This window comes from Moschus berezovskii, chromosome 17 (assembly GCF_049115385.1).
Source record: "Moschus berezovskii isolate FMDL1 chromosome 17, NW_MosBer_1.0, whole genome shotgun sequence".
NCBI classification, from domain to species: Eukaryota; Metazoa; Chordata; class Mammalia; order Artiodactyla; family Moschidae; genus Moschus; species Moschus berezovskii.
Window position 1 is genome coordinate 31,017,916 of NC_142476.1, and position 21,872 is coordinate 31,039,787.

At 36.0% G+C, this 21,872-nt stretch overlaps 1 protein-coding gene across 6 annotated transcripts in view; it reads right to left on the reverse strand.

Moving 5' to 3' along the window:
• Positions 1–21,872, reverse strand: part of TOR1AIP1 (torsin 1A interacting protein 1) — a 46,906-nt gene that overhangs the window by 7,363 nt on the left and 17,671 nt on the right. For all 6 annotated transcript variants that reach the window (XM_055419168.2, XM_055419169.2, XM_055419167.2 and 3 more), the window contains 5 exons: positions 10,598–10,639; positions 9,592–9,675; positions 7,582–7,638; positions 5,185–5,226; positions 4,581–4,649 (listed from right to left, as the gene is read on the reverse strand). In XM_055419168.2, coding sequence (XP_055275143.1) covers positions 4,581–4,649; positions 5,185–5,226; positions 7,582–7,638; positions 9,592–9,675; positions 10,598–10,639 — 294 coding nt within the window. The remainder of the gene's footprint in view (positions 1–4,580; positions 4,650–5,184; positions 5,227–7,581; positions 7,639–9,591; positions 9,676–10,597; positions 10,640–21,872) is intronic.

A 21,872-nucleotide genomic window follows, 5' to 3' on the forward strand; every position in this document is an offset into this window, starting at 1 on the left:
AAGATAAAAATGGACAACCATATGATATGGCAATCTCACTTTTGGATATATATCCAAAAGAGTTGAAATTAGGACCCTGGAGAGATATATGCACACTCACGTTAACTGCAGTAATATTCACAATAGCCAAAACATGTAAGCAAACTAAATGTCCATTGACAAATTAATGGATAAAATGTGATACACATGCACACAAAATGTAATTATTATTCATCTTTTAAAAAGAAGGAAAAATTTCCACTTCTGACAACATGGAAAGCATCATTCCAGCGAAATAAGTCAGATACAGATGTGTAAATACTTCATGATGTCATTTATGTGAGGAATCTAAAATAGTCAAATTCATAGAAGCAGGTAGTTTCCAGGACCTGGGACATGGAGATATCAGAAGATACTAGTCAAAGAGTACACAGTTTCAGTTAAATAAGATGAATAAATCCTAGACATCTACTGTACAGTACCTGTATTTATTGTACTATATAGTAAAAACTTGCTAAGAGGGTAGATCTTATGTTAAGTGTTCTTATCTTACACACATAACAATAAATAAAGAGGGTGGGAAAAAACTTTTGGAGGTGATACAGATGTTATGGCATAGATTATGGTGATGGTTTCACAGGTGTATACTTATGTCCAAACTCATCAAGTTGTATACATTAAATACATAAGTTGTATACATTAAATGTATGTCAGTTACAGATGAATTGATAAAGATGTGGCATATATATATACACAAACATACACAATGGAATATTAGCCATAAAAGAGAATGAAATAATGCCATTTGCATTAGACGGACACAGAGACTATCAAACTAAGTGAAGTAAGTCAGAGAAAGGCAAATACCATATGATATCATATGTGTGGAATCTAAAATACAACACAAAATGAACATATCTACAAAACAGAAACAGACTCATAGAGAACAGGCTGACCTGCCAAGAGGGTGAGGGTGGGGGAGGGATGGATTGGAGTCTGGGATTAGCAGATGCAAGCTATTATGTATAGGCTGGATAAACAAGGTCCCTGTGTGTAGCACAGGGAAGTTTATTCAATATCCTGTAATAAACCATAATGGAAAAGAATATGATAAAGAATATACATATATATATATAAAAAAAACTGGATCACTGTGCTGTACAGCAGAAATTAACACAATGTTAATAAATCAACTATATGTAAATAAAATATTCTTAAAAGGAAGAAAATCCATTAAGATGTTTACCTTGATTATCCATGGTTGCAAAGATCCAATGCGACAACACATAAAAATGTTTTTAACGCACCCTTCTATGATGATTTAAAGATATACAATAGCTACTATATACTATGAAATTTTTCTATAACATTTACTGTACACTGTATGAAATATTTATTTATAGAATTCAAAGAACACAAACTTAGCAGGGCATATACTGTTGAGGCAGCACATTGTCTAAAAGGTAAACTCTATCTTTCTTATTAAAAATATTTTTAGAGACAGTAATAAAAATTCCTTTAAAAAAGATCTTTTTAAAAAGATAAAACTCAGAATTTTTTTTAGTATGAAGGGTAGGTAACAATAAATCACTCTATAAAGTTAAAAGCAGAGGGCATGAATATTTCATAGCTATTACTACTGATTATTACACGTATACGGTTAACAATAAATAAGTATTAATTATGGATACATGGGGCTTCCCCTGTGGCTCAGCTGGTAAAGAATCTGCCTGCAATTCGGGAGACCTGGGTTCGATCCCTGGGTTGGGAAAATCCCCTGAAAGGTTACCCACTCCAGTATTCTGGCCAGGACAATTCCATGGACTGTATAGTCCATGGGATCGCAGAGTCAGACAGAGTGACTTTCACTTTTCATGTGATACACTGTGACCTGGGCTACGCTGGTGGCCCAAATGGTAAAAGAATCCACCTACAATGCAGGAAACCTGGCTTGGGAAGATCCCTTGGAGAAGGGAATAGCAATCCACTCCAGTATTCTTGCCTGGAAAATCTATTGGACAGAGGAGCCTGGCAGGCTATATAGTCCACGAGGTCAAAGAGTTGGACATGACTGAGCAACTAATACACTAAGACTTAAAAAATGTGCTCACATATCTAGCTCATTAGAATAACCTAGTTATAGGTACTACTGTCCCAACTTTTAAGTTAAGAAAATTGAGTTTGACAAAAGTTAAGTGACTTTACCAAGATCACTCAATTAGTAAATAGATCTGGGACCACAGCCCAATAACTCTAACTCCAAGCTCTCCTCTTTTCTCTATACCACTTTCAGAGGCAGGTTCCAAAGAGTGTATATTGATGAAGCATAGACTTAGAGGCCTGACTTTCCATGGACAGTCTTCCTTACTCTCGCTATTTTATCACCTGGGAAACACCAAAAGTAAAGACAGTGGCTCCATCTTTCCCCAAAGGTTTGGATACAGGCAGAAACCTGAACTGGGACCTGTCTACCCAGGAAGCCAGGGCTAACAAAGAATAATAACAATCTGAAATCCAAGTTCACCTAAATCTAAAAATGAGTATTTTTTTCTCAAAAAAGCAGAAGTGCAGAGTTAAGACAATGAGATATGAAACTTGGAAACCTAAGGAAAAGTTTTTTCAAATGATCTTAGGTTGAAGAGAAATCTACAAGGCTGCCTGGAAACCACTGCAGTCTTCTACTCTGAACATTCTTCCTGTTTATTGTTTTTATCTTGAAGTCCTTGTGCAGTCAAAAATCTAAAAAATTTTGTTATCTGCACCTTGATGTGCAAACTTCTGCTACATAATTTTTATTTAATTCTGGAAGTCCTATATATACGGTAGATGGCTATCAATTAGCATACAACTGTTTAACCCATAACAAATGTACAAACTGAAGACAAAGTAGAAATGCAAACAGAGAATATACTATATAGGAGTTATCAATTTAGCTTAAGGCATGGCATGGATTTTTTTTAATACAAAGCTTAATGGGGATACATTGCTATAGATGTTACTGCTGCTGCTGCTGCTGAGTCACTTCAGTCGTGTCCGACTCTGTGTGACCCCATAGACGGAAGCCCACCAGGCTCCCCCATCCCTGGGATTCTCCAGGCAAGAACATTGGAGTGGGTTGCCATTTCCTTCTCCAATGTGTGAAAGTGAAAAGTGAAAGTGAAGTCGCTCAGTCATGTCCGACCCTTAGCGACCCCACGGACTGCAGCCCACCAGGCTCCTCCATCCATGGGATTTTCTAGGCAATAGTACTGGAGTGGCTTGCCATTGCCTTCTCCGATAGATGTTACTATAGACACTGAATTCAAAGTTTTACAGTACCTATTTATTTCTTAAATAAATATTTCTTAAACTCTATGATATCTGCTGCTGCTAAGTCACTTCAGTCGTGTCCAACTCTGTGCGACCCCATAGATGGCAGCCCACCGGGCTCCGCTGTCCCTGGGATTCTCCAGGCAAGAACACTGGAGTGGGTTGCCATTTCCTTCTCCAATGTGTGAAAGTGAAAAGCGAAAGTGAAGTCGCTCAGTCGTGTCCTACTCTTCACGACCCCTTGGACCGCAGCCTATCAGGCTCCTCCATCCACGGGATTTTCCAGGCAAGAGTACTGGAGTGGGTTGCCATTGCCTTCTCCTCTATGACATCTACTCTATCCTAAACCTAAACATGAAAATATAATTTGAGGATTTCAGCATTTATAACTTAAAATAATGGGTATGCAAAGCTGGTCTAAGTGTTTATTTACATAATGGTAAACAACTGTTCGGAAAAGGCACTGGCGACCCAGTCCAGTACTCTTGCCTGGAAAATTCCATGGACAGAGGAGTCTAGTGGGCTGCAGTCCATGGGGTCGCTAAGAGTTGGACACGACTGAGCGATTTCACTTTCCCTTTTCCCTTTCATGCATTGGAGAAGGAAATGGCAACCCACTCCAGTGTTCTTGCCTGGAGAATCCCAGGGATGGGGGAGCCTGGTGGGCTGCTGTCTATGGGATCGCAAAGAGTTGGACACGACTGAAGCGACTTAGCAGCATCAAACAACTGTTTACCTTCCCTGGTAGCCTCCCTGGTAGCTCAGCTGGTAAAGAATCCACCTACAATGCTGGAGATCTGAGTTCGATCTCTGGGTTGGGAAGATCCCCTGGAGAAGGGAACAGCTACCCACTTCAGTATTCTGGCCTGAAGAATTCCATGGACTGTAGAGTCCACCGTGTTGCAAAGAGTCGGACACTACTGAGTGACTTTCACACAAACAATTGTTAAATATAAAAAAACCCAGATATTGTCAAAAGATCAGAATTTCATTTTCATGTGCAGACTGTATCACTGCTGGATAGAACTGACAACTTGTCAAGTACAGACATATCATCCACTGGTTTTCTCACACTACTATCTACATTTTTTTACCAGTCCAAATAGAAATAACTACACTAGCAATCATAAATGTTCTTTATTAATGAGATCACAAACAACTCAAATGCTTATCTGAAGAATTAAACAGCTTTATCTGTTAAATAATCAAGAAAACAGCAAATAAACTTAAAATTACTTCAATAACAGAGATTTAAAAATACTTCAATAACACGTACAGATTTATCAACTTACTTCGCATCCTAGTCCTTATTCTCGTGGTTTGTTCGACCCATTCATGTGGAGTTTTCTGATATCCTGAGCCTGCGACATATCAAGATATCACTGCACATACTTTGAAAATGTATACTGTATCTAAGTGTTATAAGGGACATTTATCAGAAAGGTAAAACAAAGTTAGGAAGGGAAAAAACAAAAGCAACAAGTTCAGAAGTAAACGATAACGTTGAAAGATAACATCAATGAGGATGAATTACTTCCCACAGCAAAAGAGGCAACAAATAAACACATAATCTCCTAACAGACAAAACTATGTACAAGTCCTTTGCTATGGTCTATGAGAATGGGATTATCCACACTTGAATTTCATCAACACTTTGGTGTTAATTAAGAAGAGAAAGACTAACCATTTACTTTAGTAAATAAATTATGTTTGGTAAAGTAGTCCTGAACACATTTCTACATTACAAAGTACCAATATTACATATAGTACCAGTCTGTGGTGGACTAAAATGCAAAGGGGGTAAAATGACTTTCAATCCTATTCAAATTTTTGTTGGCAGAATAAGACTGGGTTAGACTTGGTTAACTGATAAAGAATAGACAACCAACCACTTACTTAGCATTAATGGTTGCTTATCAAAAGCTGTGAAGTCTCCACCTGAAGCAGAAAAGAGAGATAAGGTCATAGGAACCTTGGGAAAAAAATGAAGATGGTTGGATGCATAGACATTTTGCTTGTTTACTACTGACACCAAAACCAAACAAAAAAATCAAACCTTTCTGTCATCAGTCCCAAACATATATAACCTATATGTGTTTTCCTTTCCTAAACTTCAAAATGTTCAGGAATGGGATAATAAGAAGCTAGCTTTAAGAGGAACACCATCAAAATAATGGTTAAATGTACTGATTGCTTACCAGTACTAAGTATAAATTTATTAATTCTCACACTTTATGTGGTAGATACTATTATTCCTATTTCACAAACAAGGAAACTGAAAAATTTCCCAAGATTAAATATGTAAAGGTAGTAGGACTGAGATATAAACCCAGTAGTTCATATATAACAGATATATAACAGTATATACTACAAAGCAAATTTGCGAACACCATATAAGCAAAGTAGTGCAAGATGTTAATTCACGTTTTGGGATGGTATTTAAGGACAACTATAAAATGATACAAGGGGATAATTAGAAAATGATATTACAATGTTAATGTGGTACATTTCCAAATCATCCCTGAAGAAACAAGTTACTGCTACCTACTGATACAAGCATCAATATAAATTTATGGTCAATGTAATTTTTTTTTCTGACTATAAATGTAATATATATGCTGGCTGTAATACAAACACACCATTCTAGAAATGCATAACCTAAAAATCCATTAACATCTATTATGTGTCTACTATGTGTAAAACACTGTAGTTTTCGAAAACTATGATGAATAATACAGACAGACATATATTCCAGATTTGCTTTCAGTCTATACTAACAAAAAACTTCAAAAAAGTAGACACATGCTTTTTTGTAGTGTCTTTCATTGATTCTATGAAGTAATTTTTAAAAAACACCTTTGCGTTAGGGCTATATCTTACAATCAATGGTATGACAGTTTAACTAGATGGTTTTCTTTCTCACTGACATGTAAAAGCCATAGCTTTTACATTTTACATTCAATGAAATATATACTGATCACCTAACTGTATACAAACAACTCATCTTCCATAACTAAAAAGTATACCATTGCATAAGTATAGCATAATTAATATAGGGAGACACATTTCAGAGCTTCTAAAGATTAAAGACTTAGAATAATAAAGGGCAAATATATAAGATGATTAAGAGAGTAATTTTCCATAAAAGATTGATTTTTGTTTCAGCTGCTTTAAATTCCAAACCCAGAATCTACTAAAAACTAATACATGTAGAGTAGGCGTGTATATACACACACACATATATAAAGTGGAATTCTATGAACATTGTGATTATAAAACAGATTTCCAAAGCCTTTCTTTATAAAAATAGTCTCATGGCTAGTCACATGGCTTCACTGGTGGCTCAGTGGTAAAGAATCTGCCTGTTAAGGCAGGAGACATGTGTCACGACTATTAAGCCTGTGCTCTAGAGCCCAACGGTGGCAACTACTGAAGCCCACGTACCCTAGAGCCCAGGCTCCACAACAAGAGAAGTCACTGCATTGAGAAGCCTGCGCCACTGCAACTAGAGAGTAGCTGCTGCTCTCTGCAACTAGAGAAAAGTCAGTGCAGCAACAAAGACTCAGCACAGTCATAAATAAATAAATAAAATTACATATATTAAAAAATATGTTTCTTTAAAAATATAAAAAGTCTCATTTGTAAAATGGCTATGTGGGAGGGAAACAAAGTCCTTGAAGATTTTGCATTCCAGGATATTTTTGATTGATTATTAATTTGAATTCTGGGATTTTATTTAAAAATGGAAAAAGAAAAAACAGTGTAATTTCTGCTTAATCTAAGAAATACATACTCATTGTAGATAATCTACAAAATATAGATAAAATGAAAAATGTCAACAACGGTTTTACTGTCCTGAACAAATCATTGTTAGCATCTTCATATTACCTCCCAATCTGTGTTACATTTTCTCAACATTTTATTATGAAAAATTTCAAAGTTGGGAGCAAGGCTGTAAGACTGTTATACACACACCAACTAATGTACCATGAACTTTACTATACCTGATTTATCAACAAATTTGTACTGCAAACAAGGACATTCAACAAGCCACAGAAAGCAGTAGTTTTTTTTTTTTTTTCATTCAAAATAAAGGTTGAGTACAGAGTACAAGAAGCAAATTCAAGATGCAAGATGAGGGTTTTTTTTTTTAGCATTCACTATCAGCAGCAGCAGCATCATACCCTTTTGGAACATTTTACACTAAACTGCAAAGACAATCTTCAAAAATAAGAACAGCATTTGACCACAATCACATCTAGACTTTTAAGGGTAAATTACGGTTTTACCTACTTTGTGATGACTGCCAAAGTGATTCTTTATATTGACTTGGCGATCTGGTGGTTTGGTCTAAAAACAAAAAAGAAATATAGTATATTATAAAGCACACTTAACTTTCTAAGTACACATTTACGAGAAAATAATGAATAATCAAAAGAGCAAAAACTATTCAGATAAACCTCAGGGAATTCAACACTTGAATGTGAATGTATAATTCATTTAAAAAAATAGTTTCTAAAGGGTCATGTCATATCTGAAAAATTAATTATCTGTCTTTTCTTTTTAAAGATAAAAGTAAGATAGAGAACATGGCAGGAGATAAAAGAAATAATGATACCTGTGAATGGAGGAAAATCTTGAAAGTTTACAATAATGGATCTTCTTGGAATCATTACCATCCATTTTGCTTTTTCTTGTAAGTGATCAATATGTTATATATTTTAGTCTTCTTAAAAATCTTCAAATTTTTTTTTCATTTAAAAGTAGCATTTATAACAAATTATGTTTAAAAGCAATCAGATTGCTATCTTGGGAGCAAAAGTATTTGACACATCTAGGCAGTGACTAAGTAGTTTTGCTAGTGTACTCCTATAACTAAAAAACTTTTGAGCATCAATCTCCAAAATATATTTTTAATTTATATATAAGCATTACTAAAATAATATTAACTAATGTACATATTATAAAACAAACTAAAATAGACATTTTAAATGGATGAAATAAAAGCTGTAATACACTAAATTCTAATATTTTCCTTCTGCACTCCAGTGGATTTTCTCCCACCTCTGTGGTGATAATAGGCCCAGAAGAGAATCTAGAAAGATCAGTATTCTTTCTAATATGCTTCACTTCTTTGTCTTTAGCTAGAGTTTTCTTCTGCATGGGATATATGTGGTTCAATAAGAATTTATTAGAATTCAAAAGGGGTTACAGAGCCTGTGGTTTATGCGGTTTCAAAGAGTAGCACTGGTGGCAATGGTATCGAGCTAGCGGCTATGTGAATGGCTTCATCAGTCTCAGTTTTAGAGCACAGGTGCAGGCATATATGAAAACTAACAACAGCACATAATTTGAGTGTTTACTGTTTGCCAGGCACTCTCTGAGTAATTTAACCTCAGGACAAACCAGTGAGGAAACCGAGGAACAGAAACGTTAAGCAATTGCCTGAGGGCACAAAATCTATCACTAGTACTGGAAGAATGAAACTCAGTGAAACTCAAGAGCCATGATCTTAACCACTATATTAGAGTCATGCACATCTCTGTTGGAATTTATGTGTCAAGAAAGCATGGGGAAAAATGACAAAGGGTGGGAAATATAAAGAATATCAAATGCCCATAAACTGGCTTCTGAGCTCATTTTGAAAGTAGAATGATTAAGTAAAACATAAATAAATTACAGAAATGCTCAAAAGGTGGGGAAGAGTAAGTAGAGATTTTATTGCTAATGGGGCTAAAGTATAAATAAAACTACTCATAAGTTACACTGTTTACAACTTTGATCAGCACTCTCGTTAGGCCTCAAGCTCGTACTTCTTTTCCCTTCAGTTTATTTTTTCCTTGAATAAATTTAAACATCAATTTTTATGAACAATCAGAAACTGTTACTGCTAACTTGGTGTGAATTTGAACAATTCAGAGATAAAAGCAGTAATCTAAGTTTACTAAAACTTCCTAAAAGCTAGCTAACACTCATGACAGTATAGAGAGTCTATGCCAGTGTGATCAGTTTCTCTATCAAAGTTTTTTAAAAACCACAAATAACTTTTTTTTTGGTGCAAAAAAATATGTTCCACAAACAACAAGGCAAGGCAGAAGTGATTTGTTTGTTTAGATATTATATTACTAATCAGATACGTATGTGGAATCAGTAATTTTCATAAATGTTTAAAAGTATACTTTTTAAAAAGTAGTTTAAATACTTTAAAATATTTTTTAAAAAAGCAAATTCACAGAATACTTTATACTCCACCTAGAACTACAGCTCCTAAGATAAGAGTCATAAAGTATAAAGCAATGTTACCTTCAGACTCAACAGAATCCCCGGATCTGACCTTAACAGTAACATCACTGTCAGAGCTGTCTTGATCATTTTCCTCAGTTTCCCCTAAAACAAAATAAAAACACACTATTATAGTCTTTATTCTACATCTTAAAAGATCTGGATTAAAAAAATAAAAATAAAAACAATCTGACATTAAAATGAAGCCTTTTAAATAATCAGATATAGAATTGCTATTTATTATGCTTACTATCCTGAGTCACAAAGTTCTAAATAAGCTAAAATTGAGCTCATCTATTTCATGTTCTCTGAAGTACATAATTATATCCCAAACGAATATTCAGTAAGATTATATTCTAAGGTTTTAGAGTAAAAAAGTAAACAAATAAACATTACACAGAAGGAAAGTTTTACCTTATGGTGAGGAAAAGTACATACAATTAGTGTACAAATTCATACAAGATTAGTATACGCACTAATGTGTTTGCATATACGTGTGTATGTTTGCGAACAGGGTGTGTGTATACATACACCCATACGCAAACATTTCAGTATGCAGGGGACTAATCTCAGATTATGGTGAACTTAGAAACAGACTAACCTATGGCTGATTCATGTTGAGGTTTGACAGAAAACAACAAAATTCTGTAAAGCAGTTATACTTCAATTAAAAAATAAATAAAATTTTAAAAACACACTAAATTTTACTGTACTATTCAAATATAAGGTTTGGAAAACTGGTTATTTTAATACCATAATCAAAGGCTAGCATATGACAGAAATGGAAAATATTAGCTTTGCTTAATTTCGACAAAAGACGCTTAAGATATACATAAAAGCCATCATCACGCATTCTATCCTATTTTACCTGTCCATTTAACAGTTCAGATTTTAAGCATGAATATTTTTTTCTTGAAGAAAAAGGCCTTCTTTTCTGTCCTCTCTCTTAAATGCCTACCAAAATTGCTTCTAATCTTAACAACAAAAAGATTTAGAAAATACTGCATGGTATTTTAAGTGAAAATACCTTCTTCCAAGAAATTGACCTTCTGTTGGACACTGGCAGCTTCTAGAAAAGAAAAGCATACATGTTGTATATAACATCATAAGCCAAAGCTCAGGAATAAATAAAAACATTTAATTTAGCAAAGTGAATATTACATCACACCAATTAAACTTTTTTTTCCCCTGTCAAATCATAAAAAAGAAAGGATTATTTCCCTTTACACTATTTCAGGAATAAAGGTGCTACAAACTAGAATCAGAAACTTTGTTTCCTCACTGAGAAGTCTATTGTATTATAAAATGTAACCTGTGTTTGTAGAAAATGTGAAGCTCTATGTTGATAAATAGAGTTCCCTAGGTTGGTAAATAGGACTGTATTCTCTTTCTCATATCTGCTAGATTTCCCATACTCCTTTGAAAAAGCCAACCACACAAGCGGAGCTGAAAAACCAGTGTTTTAATGCACTGGTGTGTCTAAAGAGATTTTAAGAAAGATAAAGAAACGCTCCTAGTTCCAGCAGGTCCACATACACCACTATTCTCAGAGTCAGAGAATTTGGACAAAGATAAATGAGTAAAATGTGTCAAAGAAATGCAGTATTTTCACATGGGCTAGTCTGATTTTTTGGGGGTCTTTTTGGCCGTGTCACTTGGCTTGTGGTATCTTAGTTCCCCAATCAGGGACTGAAGCTGGGCCCTTGACAGTGGAAGAGCAGAGTCCCAGCCATTGGACCACAGGGAATTTCCTGATTTTTTTTTTTTTAAATAAAGGAAGATATACCCAAATGTAAGCACTGCACAATTGGGCTAAAATATTGCTGAATGATCAAATGAGAACAGAATGAACCAGAATGAAAATTTGTTTCCTTTCAGATCTTCCTCTGTTGATTGTAACTCCTATTTGCTTTTCAAAAGAAAAAAGAATTGTATTGTAGAAGGCAACTACCAACCCATCGTACTATGAATGTGGAAATACTTTTTAAAAATCAGTTTAATTAGATTGGTATAACATCAATACTAGCCAAACTACTTTTACTTAATAGTGGCAAGTGCAAATCAGCATTTGACAACATTTTTTGCTATAAAAAAAATTAACTCTGAGAAAACTGCTAATTAATACTATGCAATTCTTTCTTTGGGTTTCCCTGGTTGCTCAGCTGGTAAAGAATCTGCCTGCAATGCAGGAGACTCAGATTCGACTCCTGGGTCAAGAAGGTCTCCTGGAGAAGTGTTAGGCTATCCACCCCAGTATTCTTGGGCTTTCCTGGTGGCTCAGAGGTAAAGAATCCACCTGCATTGTAGGAAACGAGGGTTCAATCCCTGGGTCAGGAAGATCCCCTGAAGGAGGGCATGGCAACCCATTCCAGTATTCTTGCCTGAGAATCATGGACAGAGGAGCCTGGTGGGCTATATAGTCCATGGATTTGCAAAGAGTAGGACACGACTAAGCACAGCACAGGATTCTTTCTTTAGAAAGACTGTCTTTTCATTTTATCTTCTTTTTCTCAAGCAGAAAACTGGAAAGTCAAACTTGTCTTACCGCTATTCTATTAAAATGTTAATATTTCCATTCACATTAAAAGGTATTGCCCTCTTTTTCAAATTTTATTTTCTAAATTCATAACCATTAACAGTACTTCTTTTTTATACAGCAGTTTTGCCTTATTCATTTATGCAACTATTTACAAAGCATACAAAAAATATTTTAAGAGTCAATGGTCATGTCTTAGTTATTTTAAGAATAGTAAATCCTTAATATCTTCATGTTGCTAGTTTTCAAAAAATTTCATGCGTTAATCGATTCCTATAACATCATAAGAGAACATTATCATAGGTAAGGCTCAAAGATATCAAGTGCCTTGTCTAAGGGTGTCAAGACTGCTGCTGCTGCTAAGTCGCTTCAGTCATGTCTGACTCTGTGTGACCCCATAGACGGCAGCCGACCAGGCTCCACCGTCCCTGGGACTCTCCAGGCAAGAACACTGGAGTGGGTTGCCATTTCCTTCTCCAATGTGTGAAAGTGAAAAGTGAAAGTGAAGTCGCTCAGTCATGTCTGACTCATAGCGACCCCATGGACTGCAGCCCACCAGGCTCCTCTGTCCATGCGATTTTCTAGGCAAGAGTACTGGAGTGGCTTGCCATTGCCTTCTCCGTTGTCAAGACTAACAAGTGACAAAAAAGGACTTGAATAGACCCTTCTGATTTCAAGTCTACTATTCTACCACTACATCAGCTTTGTTCATAATAGCACATAGTAAGCACTCAGTAATTTAAAAAATTTTATTTTTAATTTTTTAAAGCAGTTTAAGATTCGTGAAATTGGGGGAGGGAGAGAGATTTCCCATATGCTCCCTGCCTCTACACATGCATAGTCTTCCCCATTACCAACATTCCTATCACAGTGGTACAGTTATTACAACTGATAAACCTACACAGATACATCATAACCACCCAAAGACCATAATTTACATTACAGCTCTTTTCTTTTTTTTTTTTTAGTTCTATCTTGATGCTGAACCTTCTATGGATTTAGACAAATGTACATATGGCAGAAAGTGAAGAGGAACTAAAAAGCCTCTTGATGAAAGTGAAAGAGGAGAGTGAAAAGGTTGGCTTGAAGCTCAACATTCAGAAAACAAAGATCATGGCATCTGGTCCCATCACTTCATGGGAAATAGATGGAAAAACAGTGGAAACAGTGTCAGACTTTATTTTTGGAGGCTCCAAAATCACTGCAGATGCTGATTGAAGCCATGAAATTAAAAGACGCTTACTCCTTGGAAGGAAAGTTATGACCAACCTTGATAGTATATTAAAAAGCAGAGACATTCCTTTGCCAACAAAGGTCTGTCTAGTCAAGGCTATGGTTTTTCCAGTGGTCATGTATGGATGCGAGAGTTGGACTGTGAAGAAAGCTGATCGCCGAAGAATTGATGCTTTTGAACTGTGGTGTTGGAGAAGATTCTTGAGAGTCCCTTGGACTGCAAGGAGATCCAACCAGTCCATTCTGGAGGAGATCAATCCTGGGTGTTCATTGGAAGGACTGATGCTAAAGCTGAAACTGCAATACTTTGGCCACCTCATGCGATGAGTTGACTCACTGGAAAAGACTCTGATGCTGGGAAAGATTGGGGGCGGGAGGAGACGGGGACGACCGAGAATGAGATGGCTGGATGGCATCACCGACTCTGTGGACATGAGTTTGAGTGAACTCCGGGAGTTGGTGATGGACAGGGAGGCCTGGCGTGCTGTGATTCATGGGGTCGTGGAGAGTCGGACACGACTGAGTGACTGAACTGAACAATGACATGTATAATACCATTATGGTATTATACAGAGTATTTTCACTGTCCTAGAAATCTTCTGTGCCAGACTTATTCATTGCTCCCCCATCTCCTACCCCCAATTCTTGGCAATCACTGATTTTTTTACTGTCTCAAGAGTTTTGTGTTTTCCAGGATGCCATATAGAGAGAATAATACAGTATGCAGCCTTTTCAGATTAGTTTCTTTCACTTAGTAAGATACATTTAAGGTTCTTCCATGTCTCTTCGTGACTTGATAGTTCTTAATACAATATTATCCCATTGTCTGGATGTTTATTTAGCCATTCACCTATGGAAAGATACCTTGGTTGCTTTTAAGTTTTGGCAATTATGAATAAAAAGGTGCCACACACATGTGTACAGGTTTGTGTGTGGACCTAAGTTTTCAACTCCTTTGGGTAAATATCCAGGAGTATGATTGCTGGGTTGCATACTAAGAGTATGTTTAGTTTTTAAGAAACTATAAAAGTAACCTGAAAGTGGGCCACCCTGCATTCCCACCAGCAACAAATAGAGGAGTTCCTGTTGCTACACATTCATATCAGCATTTTGTGTTGTTAAGTGTATGAAGTGGTATCTCATTGTTTTCAATTGCATTTCCCTGATGACATACAATGGAGAGCATTTTTACGTATGTTTATTTGCCATCTAACTTCTTTGCTGAGGTATCTATTATGGTCTTTGACCCATTTTTAAATTGTTTTCTTATTGTTGAGTTTTGAGAGTTCTTTGTATATTTTGGATAACAGTACTTTCTCAAATACATCATTTGCAAATATTTGCTTCCAATCTATGGCTTACCTTCTCATTCCCTTGACACTGTCTTTTGCTGAGCAGAAGTTTTTAATTCTAACAAAATTTAGCCTATCAGTTATTTCTCTCATGGATCCTGCTTTTGGTTTATACCTAAAAAGGCATCACCAAACCCAAGATCATCTAGGTTTTCTTCTATGTAATCTACAAGTTTTACAGCTCTGTGCTTACATTTGGGTCTGTGATCTATTTTGAGTTAATTTTTGTGACAGGTGTTAAGGTCTATGTGCAGATTCTTTTTCCTTCATGTAGATGTCCAGTTGTTTCAGTATCATCTGTTGAAAAGACTCTCTGTCCCATTATATTGCCTTCACTCCTTTGTCAAAGATCAGTTGACTATATATGGCTCTACCTATGGGCTCTGTACTCTACTTCAAAGATATTTTTTGACAATACCATATTGTCTCAGTTATTGTAGCTTTAGGTTTAGTTTAGCTTGGAGTTCTGTCCTACTTTATTCTTCCAATATTCTGTTAGTTACTCGGGGTCTTTTATTTCTCCACATAAACTTTAGTACCGATTTGTTGAAATCCATGAGTTAACTTGTTGGGATTTTGTTCAGTGTTGCAATGAATCTACTGATTAAGTTGGGAAGAAATGACATCTTGACTATATTGGGTCCTCCTATCCATAAACATGGAACATTTCCCCATTTACTTAGTAATTCTTTTATTTTACTCATCAAGTTTTGTAGTTTTTTAAAATATAGTTCTTGTATATATTTTGTTAGATTTATATCTAAGTATTACATTGTGGGATATGCTAATAATTATACCGTTTAATTTTCAAATATCTCATTCATTGCTGGTGTGTAAGAAACTGCTTGACTTTTGTGTATTAACCTTGTATCCTACAAACCTGCATAACTGCTTCTAAGTGCCAGGAGGCTTTTGGTCCATTCTTTTGGATTTTCTACATAGACAGTCATATCATCTGTGAATAAACACAGTTTTAGTTCTTCCTTCTCAATCTCTATAACTTTTATTTCCTTTTCTCTTACTGCATTAGCTAGAACTTCCAGCCTGATGTTTAAAAGTGGTGAGCAAAGTCATCTTTGCCTTGTACCTGAGGTTAGTACAAAAGGTTCCAGTTCCTTACCATTATACATGATGTTAGCTGTAGTTTCAGCAGATAGTCTTCATCAAGTTGAGACAGTTTAGCTCTATTCCTAACTGAGAATTTTTTATCATGAGTGGGTGTTGGACTCTATCAAATGCTTTTTTCTGCATCTGCTGACATTATTGTATGATTTTCTTTACTCTGTTAATGTGATAGATTATATGAGTTGATTTTCAAATGTTAAATCAGGCTTTGAACACCTGGGATAAATCCTATTTGGTTGTAGCGTATTCTTCTTGTACTTTTAGTGTCTGTGTCCATGAGAAATATTAGTCTGTAGTTTGTAAAACAGTTTCAAATATTTAAGTAACACTGACCTATAAGTTTCATGTATACAGCATTACATATCTGCATCTATATACCCTACAAAGTGCGCACAATCAAATATCTGATCCCCCTTTACCTACTTCCCCTTCACCACTGTTCCTTCCCTTTTGATAACCAATACTTTGTTCTCTATATCTACATGCTTACTTTTGTTTGGTTTGTTCGTTTATTTTAAATATTACCTTTTTATATATATTCTACATATGAATGAAATCATATGTATGTCTTTCCTCTGACTTATCTTACTTAGCATCATGCCCTCAAGATCCATACACATTGTCACAAGTGGCAAAATGCCATCTTTTTATTACTGAGTAGTATTCCACTGTATATATGTTATATATATATATGTGTGTGTGTATGTATATATATATACACCACATCTTCTTTACACATTTATCGGTTGATAGGCACTTGGGTTGTTTCCGTATCTTGGATACTGTAAGTAACGCTGTGATGATCACGGAGGTAAGTGGAGATGCAGATATCACTTCAGATTAGTATCTTCATATTCTTTGGATAAATGACCAGGAGTGGGATAGCTAGATCATATGGTAGTTCTATTTTTAATTTTTTGAGGAATTTTCATAGTCTTCCAGTCACTGTATCAATTTACATTTCCACCAATAATGTATGAAGAGTCCCTTTTTTCCACATCCTTGCCGACACTTGCTTTATCTTTCCTTTTTTGAGAATTCTGACATGTGTGAGGTGATATCTCACTGTGATTTTGATTTGCATTTCCTTAATAATCAGTTATGAATCTGTTAGCCATCTGTATGTCTCTTAGAAAAAAACATCTATTCAGCTCCTCTGTCCAATTTTTAACCAGGTTGTTTGGGGTTTTTAAATTTTGAGTTGAATGAGATCTTCATATATTTTGTATATTAACCCCATATTTGATATATCATTTGCAAATACTTTCTCCCATTCAGTAGGTCATTTTTTCATTCTCTTGATGGTTTCCTTTGCTGTGCAGAGGTTTTTTAGTTTGATGTAATCTCACTTGTTAAATTTTGTATTTGTTTCATCATTTACCCAATAGTTGTTCAGTTTCCATATTTGTGACTTTTCCAATTTTCTTCTTGTAGTTGATTTCCAGTTTCATTCCACTGTGATCAGAGAGGATGCATATGATTTCAATCTTCTTAAACTTACTGAGACTTGTTTTATGCCGCAACATATTGTCTATCCTTGAGAAAGCCCTATGTTCACTTGAGAAGAAAGCATATTCTGCTGCGTTTGGATGGAATGTTCTTTAAAAATCTATCAAATCAATCTGGTCTAATGTTTCATTTAAAGTCAGTGTTTCCTTCTTGACTTTCATCTGAAAGATCTACTCATTGATGAAAATGAGGTGTTAAAATGCCCTATTATTATGTTGCTGTCACTTTCTCCCTTTAGTTCTGCTAACAATTGCTTCAATATACTTTGGTGTGCCTATGTTAGATGCAAATATGATAATCATTGTAGTGTCTTCTTGATGGGCTGTCTCATTACTATATACTGTTCATTTTTACATCGTGCTACCTTTTTTGGTGTGAAGTCTATTTTTTCAGATATGAGTATGGAGATACCAGCTTTGTTTTGGCTGCTATTTGCTTCATGTATTATCTTCCATGCCTTTACTTCTAGCCTATGTTTGTCTTTAGAGCTGACGTCTAGAGGCAACATGTACTTGTTTTTCAACCCATCCAGCCACTCTGTGTCTTTTGACTGGTGAGTACAATCCATTTATATTTATGGTGATTACTGGTTGATAAGGACAGTACTACTATTATATCTTTTTTTTTTTTTTCTGGTTGATCTATATCTTCATTGTTTCTCTTTGTATTTCTGTTGCCATTTTGGTTTGGTGATTTTCCAAGAAAATTTCCACAGGTTCCTCTCATGTTTTATGTCTCTGCTTAATATTTATCCTGTTTCGTATGAAATATCTCAGTTAAAATAGTCCACTTTCTCCTGATAGCATCTTATCTCCATTCATCTATACAAGTTCTGTCCTTTTCCTCTTCTCCTTTTATGTTTTTGTTGTCTTAAATTATCCCTTTTTAAGTTGTGAGTTTGTTATCAAAGTGAAATAGCTCTATTTATTATTCTGCTTTTTTCTCCCTTTAATCTTTATGCGATAACAGACAGTTTAAAAACCTTTTTTGATAGATAGTTGTAATTTTCTGGCTCTACTTAACACCTTGTTCAAAGTTTTGCACATTTTAGCCACTTTGTTTCTGGTTGAAGAGCCCCTTTCAATATATTTCGCAAAGCATGTTTAGTGTTGATGAACTCCTTCAGTTTTTGTCTGGGAGAGTCTTTTTCTCCTCTATATCTGAATGGTAACTTTGGTGGATAGAGTATTCTTGTGTGACAGTTTCTATTTTTCAGTATTTTGAAAATGTCCTTCTATTCCTTCTTGGCCTGTGGGGTTTCTGCTGAGAAATTCACCAGTAGCCTAATGAGGGTTTCTTTGTAGGTCACCATTTTTTTACTGGCTGTCTTTAAAATACTGTCATTGAATTTCAAGTATTTAGGACTCCTTCATTTTTAAAACATCTTATTTCTCTTTTCTCATCTACTTGTATTATTTCTAGATTTCTATCCAGACGTCACTACCTCTCTCTTCATTACTTTGACATTACTTTGCCGACAAAGGTCTGTTGAGTCAAAGCTGTGGTTTTTCCAGTTGTATGTATGGATGTGAGAACTGGACTGTAAAGAAAGCTGAGCGCCAAAGAATTGATGCTTTGGAACTGTAGTATTGTAGAAGACTCTTGAGAGTCCCTTGGACTGCAAGGCAATCGAACCAGTCCATCTTAAAGGAAATCAGTCCTGAATATTCATTGGAAGAACTGATGCTGAAGCTGAAACTCCAATACTTTGGCCACATGATGCAAAGAACTGACTCATTTGAAAAGACCCTGATGCTGGGAAAGATTGAAGGTGGGAGAAGGGGATGACAGAGGATGAGATGGTTGGATGGCATCATCGATGTGATAGACATGAGTTTGAGCAAGCTCCGGGAGTTGGTGATGGACAGGGAGGCCTGGTGTGCTGCAGTCCATGGGGTTGCAAAGAGTCGGACATGACTGAGCGACTGAACAGAACTCTCTTCATGTGGTCTGTTTTCATTCTAACGAATTCTTCATCTTTTTTATTGTGTTCTTTAGCTCCAGAATTTGTTATAGAATTTTAATATCTTGGTAATGTATTCCTTCTGCCCATTAGTTTTATCACTGAGCTCACTAAACTGAGTTTTATTATATCTTTGAGTATTATATCTTTATTATACCTTTGAGTATCTTCAAGATAACTTTTTAATTCTCTAACAGTCAGATTACAGTATTTCATGACTTTCTGTTTCTGGAGAACTGTCATTTTCTTTTTGTGGTATACTGTTATTGTGGTTCTTCGTGTTGTTTGATGATAAACTGTTCCTCTGTCAGCACATTTGATATTAAATGATAGGTTAGAAGTTAGACTCCTTTGTTTTCCAGTTGGTGGCACTATCACATGAGTTTTGTTTTTCTTACCTAAGCTGCCACTGGTTACATCTATCTGAATGGCATTTTACAGACTCCCCCTTCTCTGTAAGAGGTGTGACGGTGCCTTTGTTGTGCTTTTTTGTGCCACCAGGGTCATAGCTCCTTGCTTGTGCTAGAGCCTTTGTTATCACCAGGATGGCGGGCTCTTTCCTTGCATCTGGGATCCCCTGAGACACAAGCTCCACCATGGGGGAAGACGATGGAGGGGCAGAGGGACTGGAGTCGCACAGGCAACTCTACCTTTTGTCTGTTATAAGGTTCGCAGGCTCTGCCACTGTGAATGGGGGGTGATGTGGGTGTGGGCACCTTGGTGGCTGTCGATTTGCGGTCCCAGGCCCCACTGCTGCCATTGACCAGTTACTTGTGGCCTTGGGTGCCGGTCTGGTTGGTTCATTTGAGTCATGTGTACAGCCTTTCTTGCTGTTTCTGGGTTCTCTGTCTCTGGGCTCTGCTGTTCCCATCAAAGGACCCAAATTGCAGCCCATTGCCACTATTACCACAATTCCCCTTTCACTAAGGGTTATAATTCACCCACCTGTAGATGCACAGATGTGTGGAATTCTCCAGCAACCTGTTGTTTTGAGCAGAGACACCTTTGTTAAGCTGTGGATTTTTCACTGGTTATACAGTGAAGGGGAGAGACAAAGTAGATGTTTCACGCTGCTGTGTTTCTGATGCTGGTGGTCTATAGTTTTTTCTAATGTTTTTGTCTGTTTTGGTATTAGCATAATGCTGGCCTCACAGAATGAGTTAGAAAGTATTTCCTCTGCTTCCATCCTCCAAGAGATGGTACAGAAATGGCATAATTTCTTCCTTAAATGTTTGATAGAATTCACTAAGAAACTCACTTGGGCCTCATGCTTTCTATTTTGGAAGGTTATTAACTGTTGATTCAATTTATTTAAGAGATATAGAGCTATTCTGATCACCTATTTCATTTTGAGTGAGTTTTGGCAGATTATATCTTTCAAGGAATCAGTTACATCTCATCTAGGTTATCAAATTGGTGGGCATAAAGTTGTTCATAATATTTCCATGTTATCCTTTTAATTTCCATAGGATATACAGTGTCCCCTCTTTAATTCTTGATATTAGTAACTTGCATCCTACCTTTTATTCCCCTTCATTTTTTTCCTTCTTTCCTTTTTTTCTTAGTTAACTTGGGCAGAGGCTTCACCTTTGAAGGATAGGTGTGCAGGGTACAATATTCCAGGTTGGTGGATTTTTTTCTTTGAACACTCTAAATCTTTTACTCTGATCTCTTCTTGCTTGCATGCTTTCTGTTAGATGCAATTCTGACCTTTATTCCTTTACAGGTCATGTGTTGTCTTCCTCAGGCTTTGTTTAGGTTTCTTTTTTTATTTTGACTGTCTCTGGCTTAACAAAGATATGCCTAAGTGTATTTTTATTTTTGGCATTTATCTTTCTTGGTGTTTGTGAGATTACTGGATCTGAGTTTAGTTTTTGACATTAACTTGGGAAATTCTTAGTCATTACTGGGCTTCCCAGGTGGCTCGAGTGGTAAAGAATCCACCTGGCAATGCAGGAGAGGCAGTAGATGCAGGTTCAATCCTGTGGACCAGGAAGATACCCTGGAGGAAGAAATGGCAACCCACTCGAGTATTCTTGCCTAAATCCCAAGGACAGAGGAGCCTGGCAGGCTATAGTTCATGGGGTAACAAGGAGTCAGATGCAACTGAGCACACGTGCACACAGTCATTAATATTTCAAACATTTCCTCTGTTCCTTTCTTCTCTTTCTGTTATTCACAGTATGCATACATTACACCTTTTGTAGCTGTTGCACAGTCTACGATATTCTGTATTATTTAGTCATTGTTCTCTTTGCTTTTTGGTTTTCAAGGATTCGCTTTTTAAATTGAGATAGAACTGATATTTAACATTGTGTTATGTGTAAGGTATATAATGTGTTGATTTGATACATTTGTATATTGCTGTATGATTATCATCATAGCACTAGCTAATAAATCATGTCATATATTATCATTTCTTTGAGAATTCTATCGATATTCTATTGCTACAGAGTTTAAGCCATGTCCACTCCAAGAAGCCCATCAAAATTCTTCATTTCGGCTACAGTGTTTTTTTTAATCTGCAGCATTTCTTTTTGATTCTTTCTTAGGATTTCTACTTTTTTGCTGACATTGTTCATCT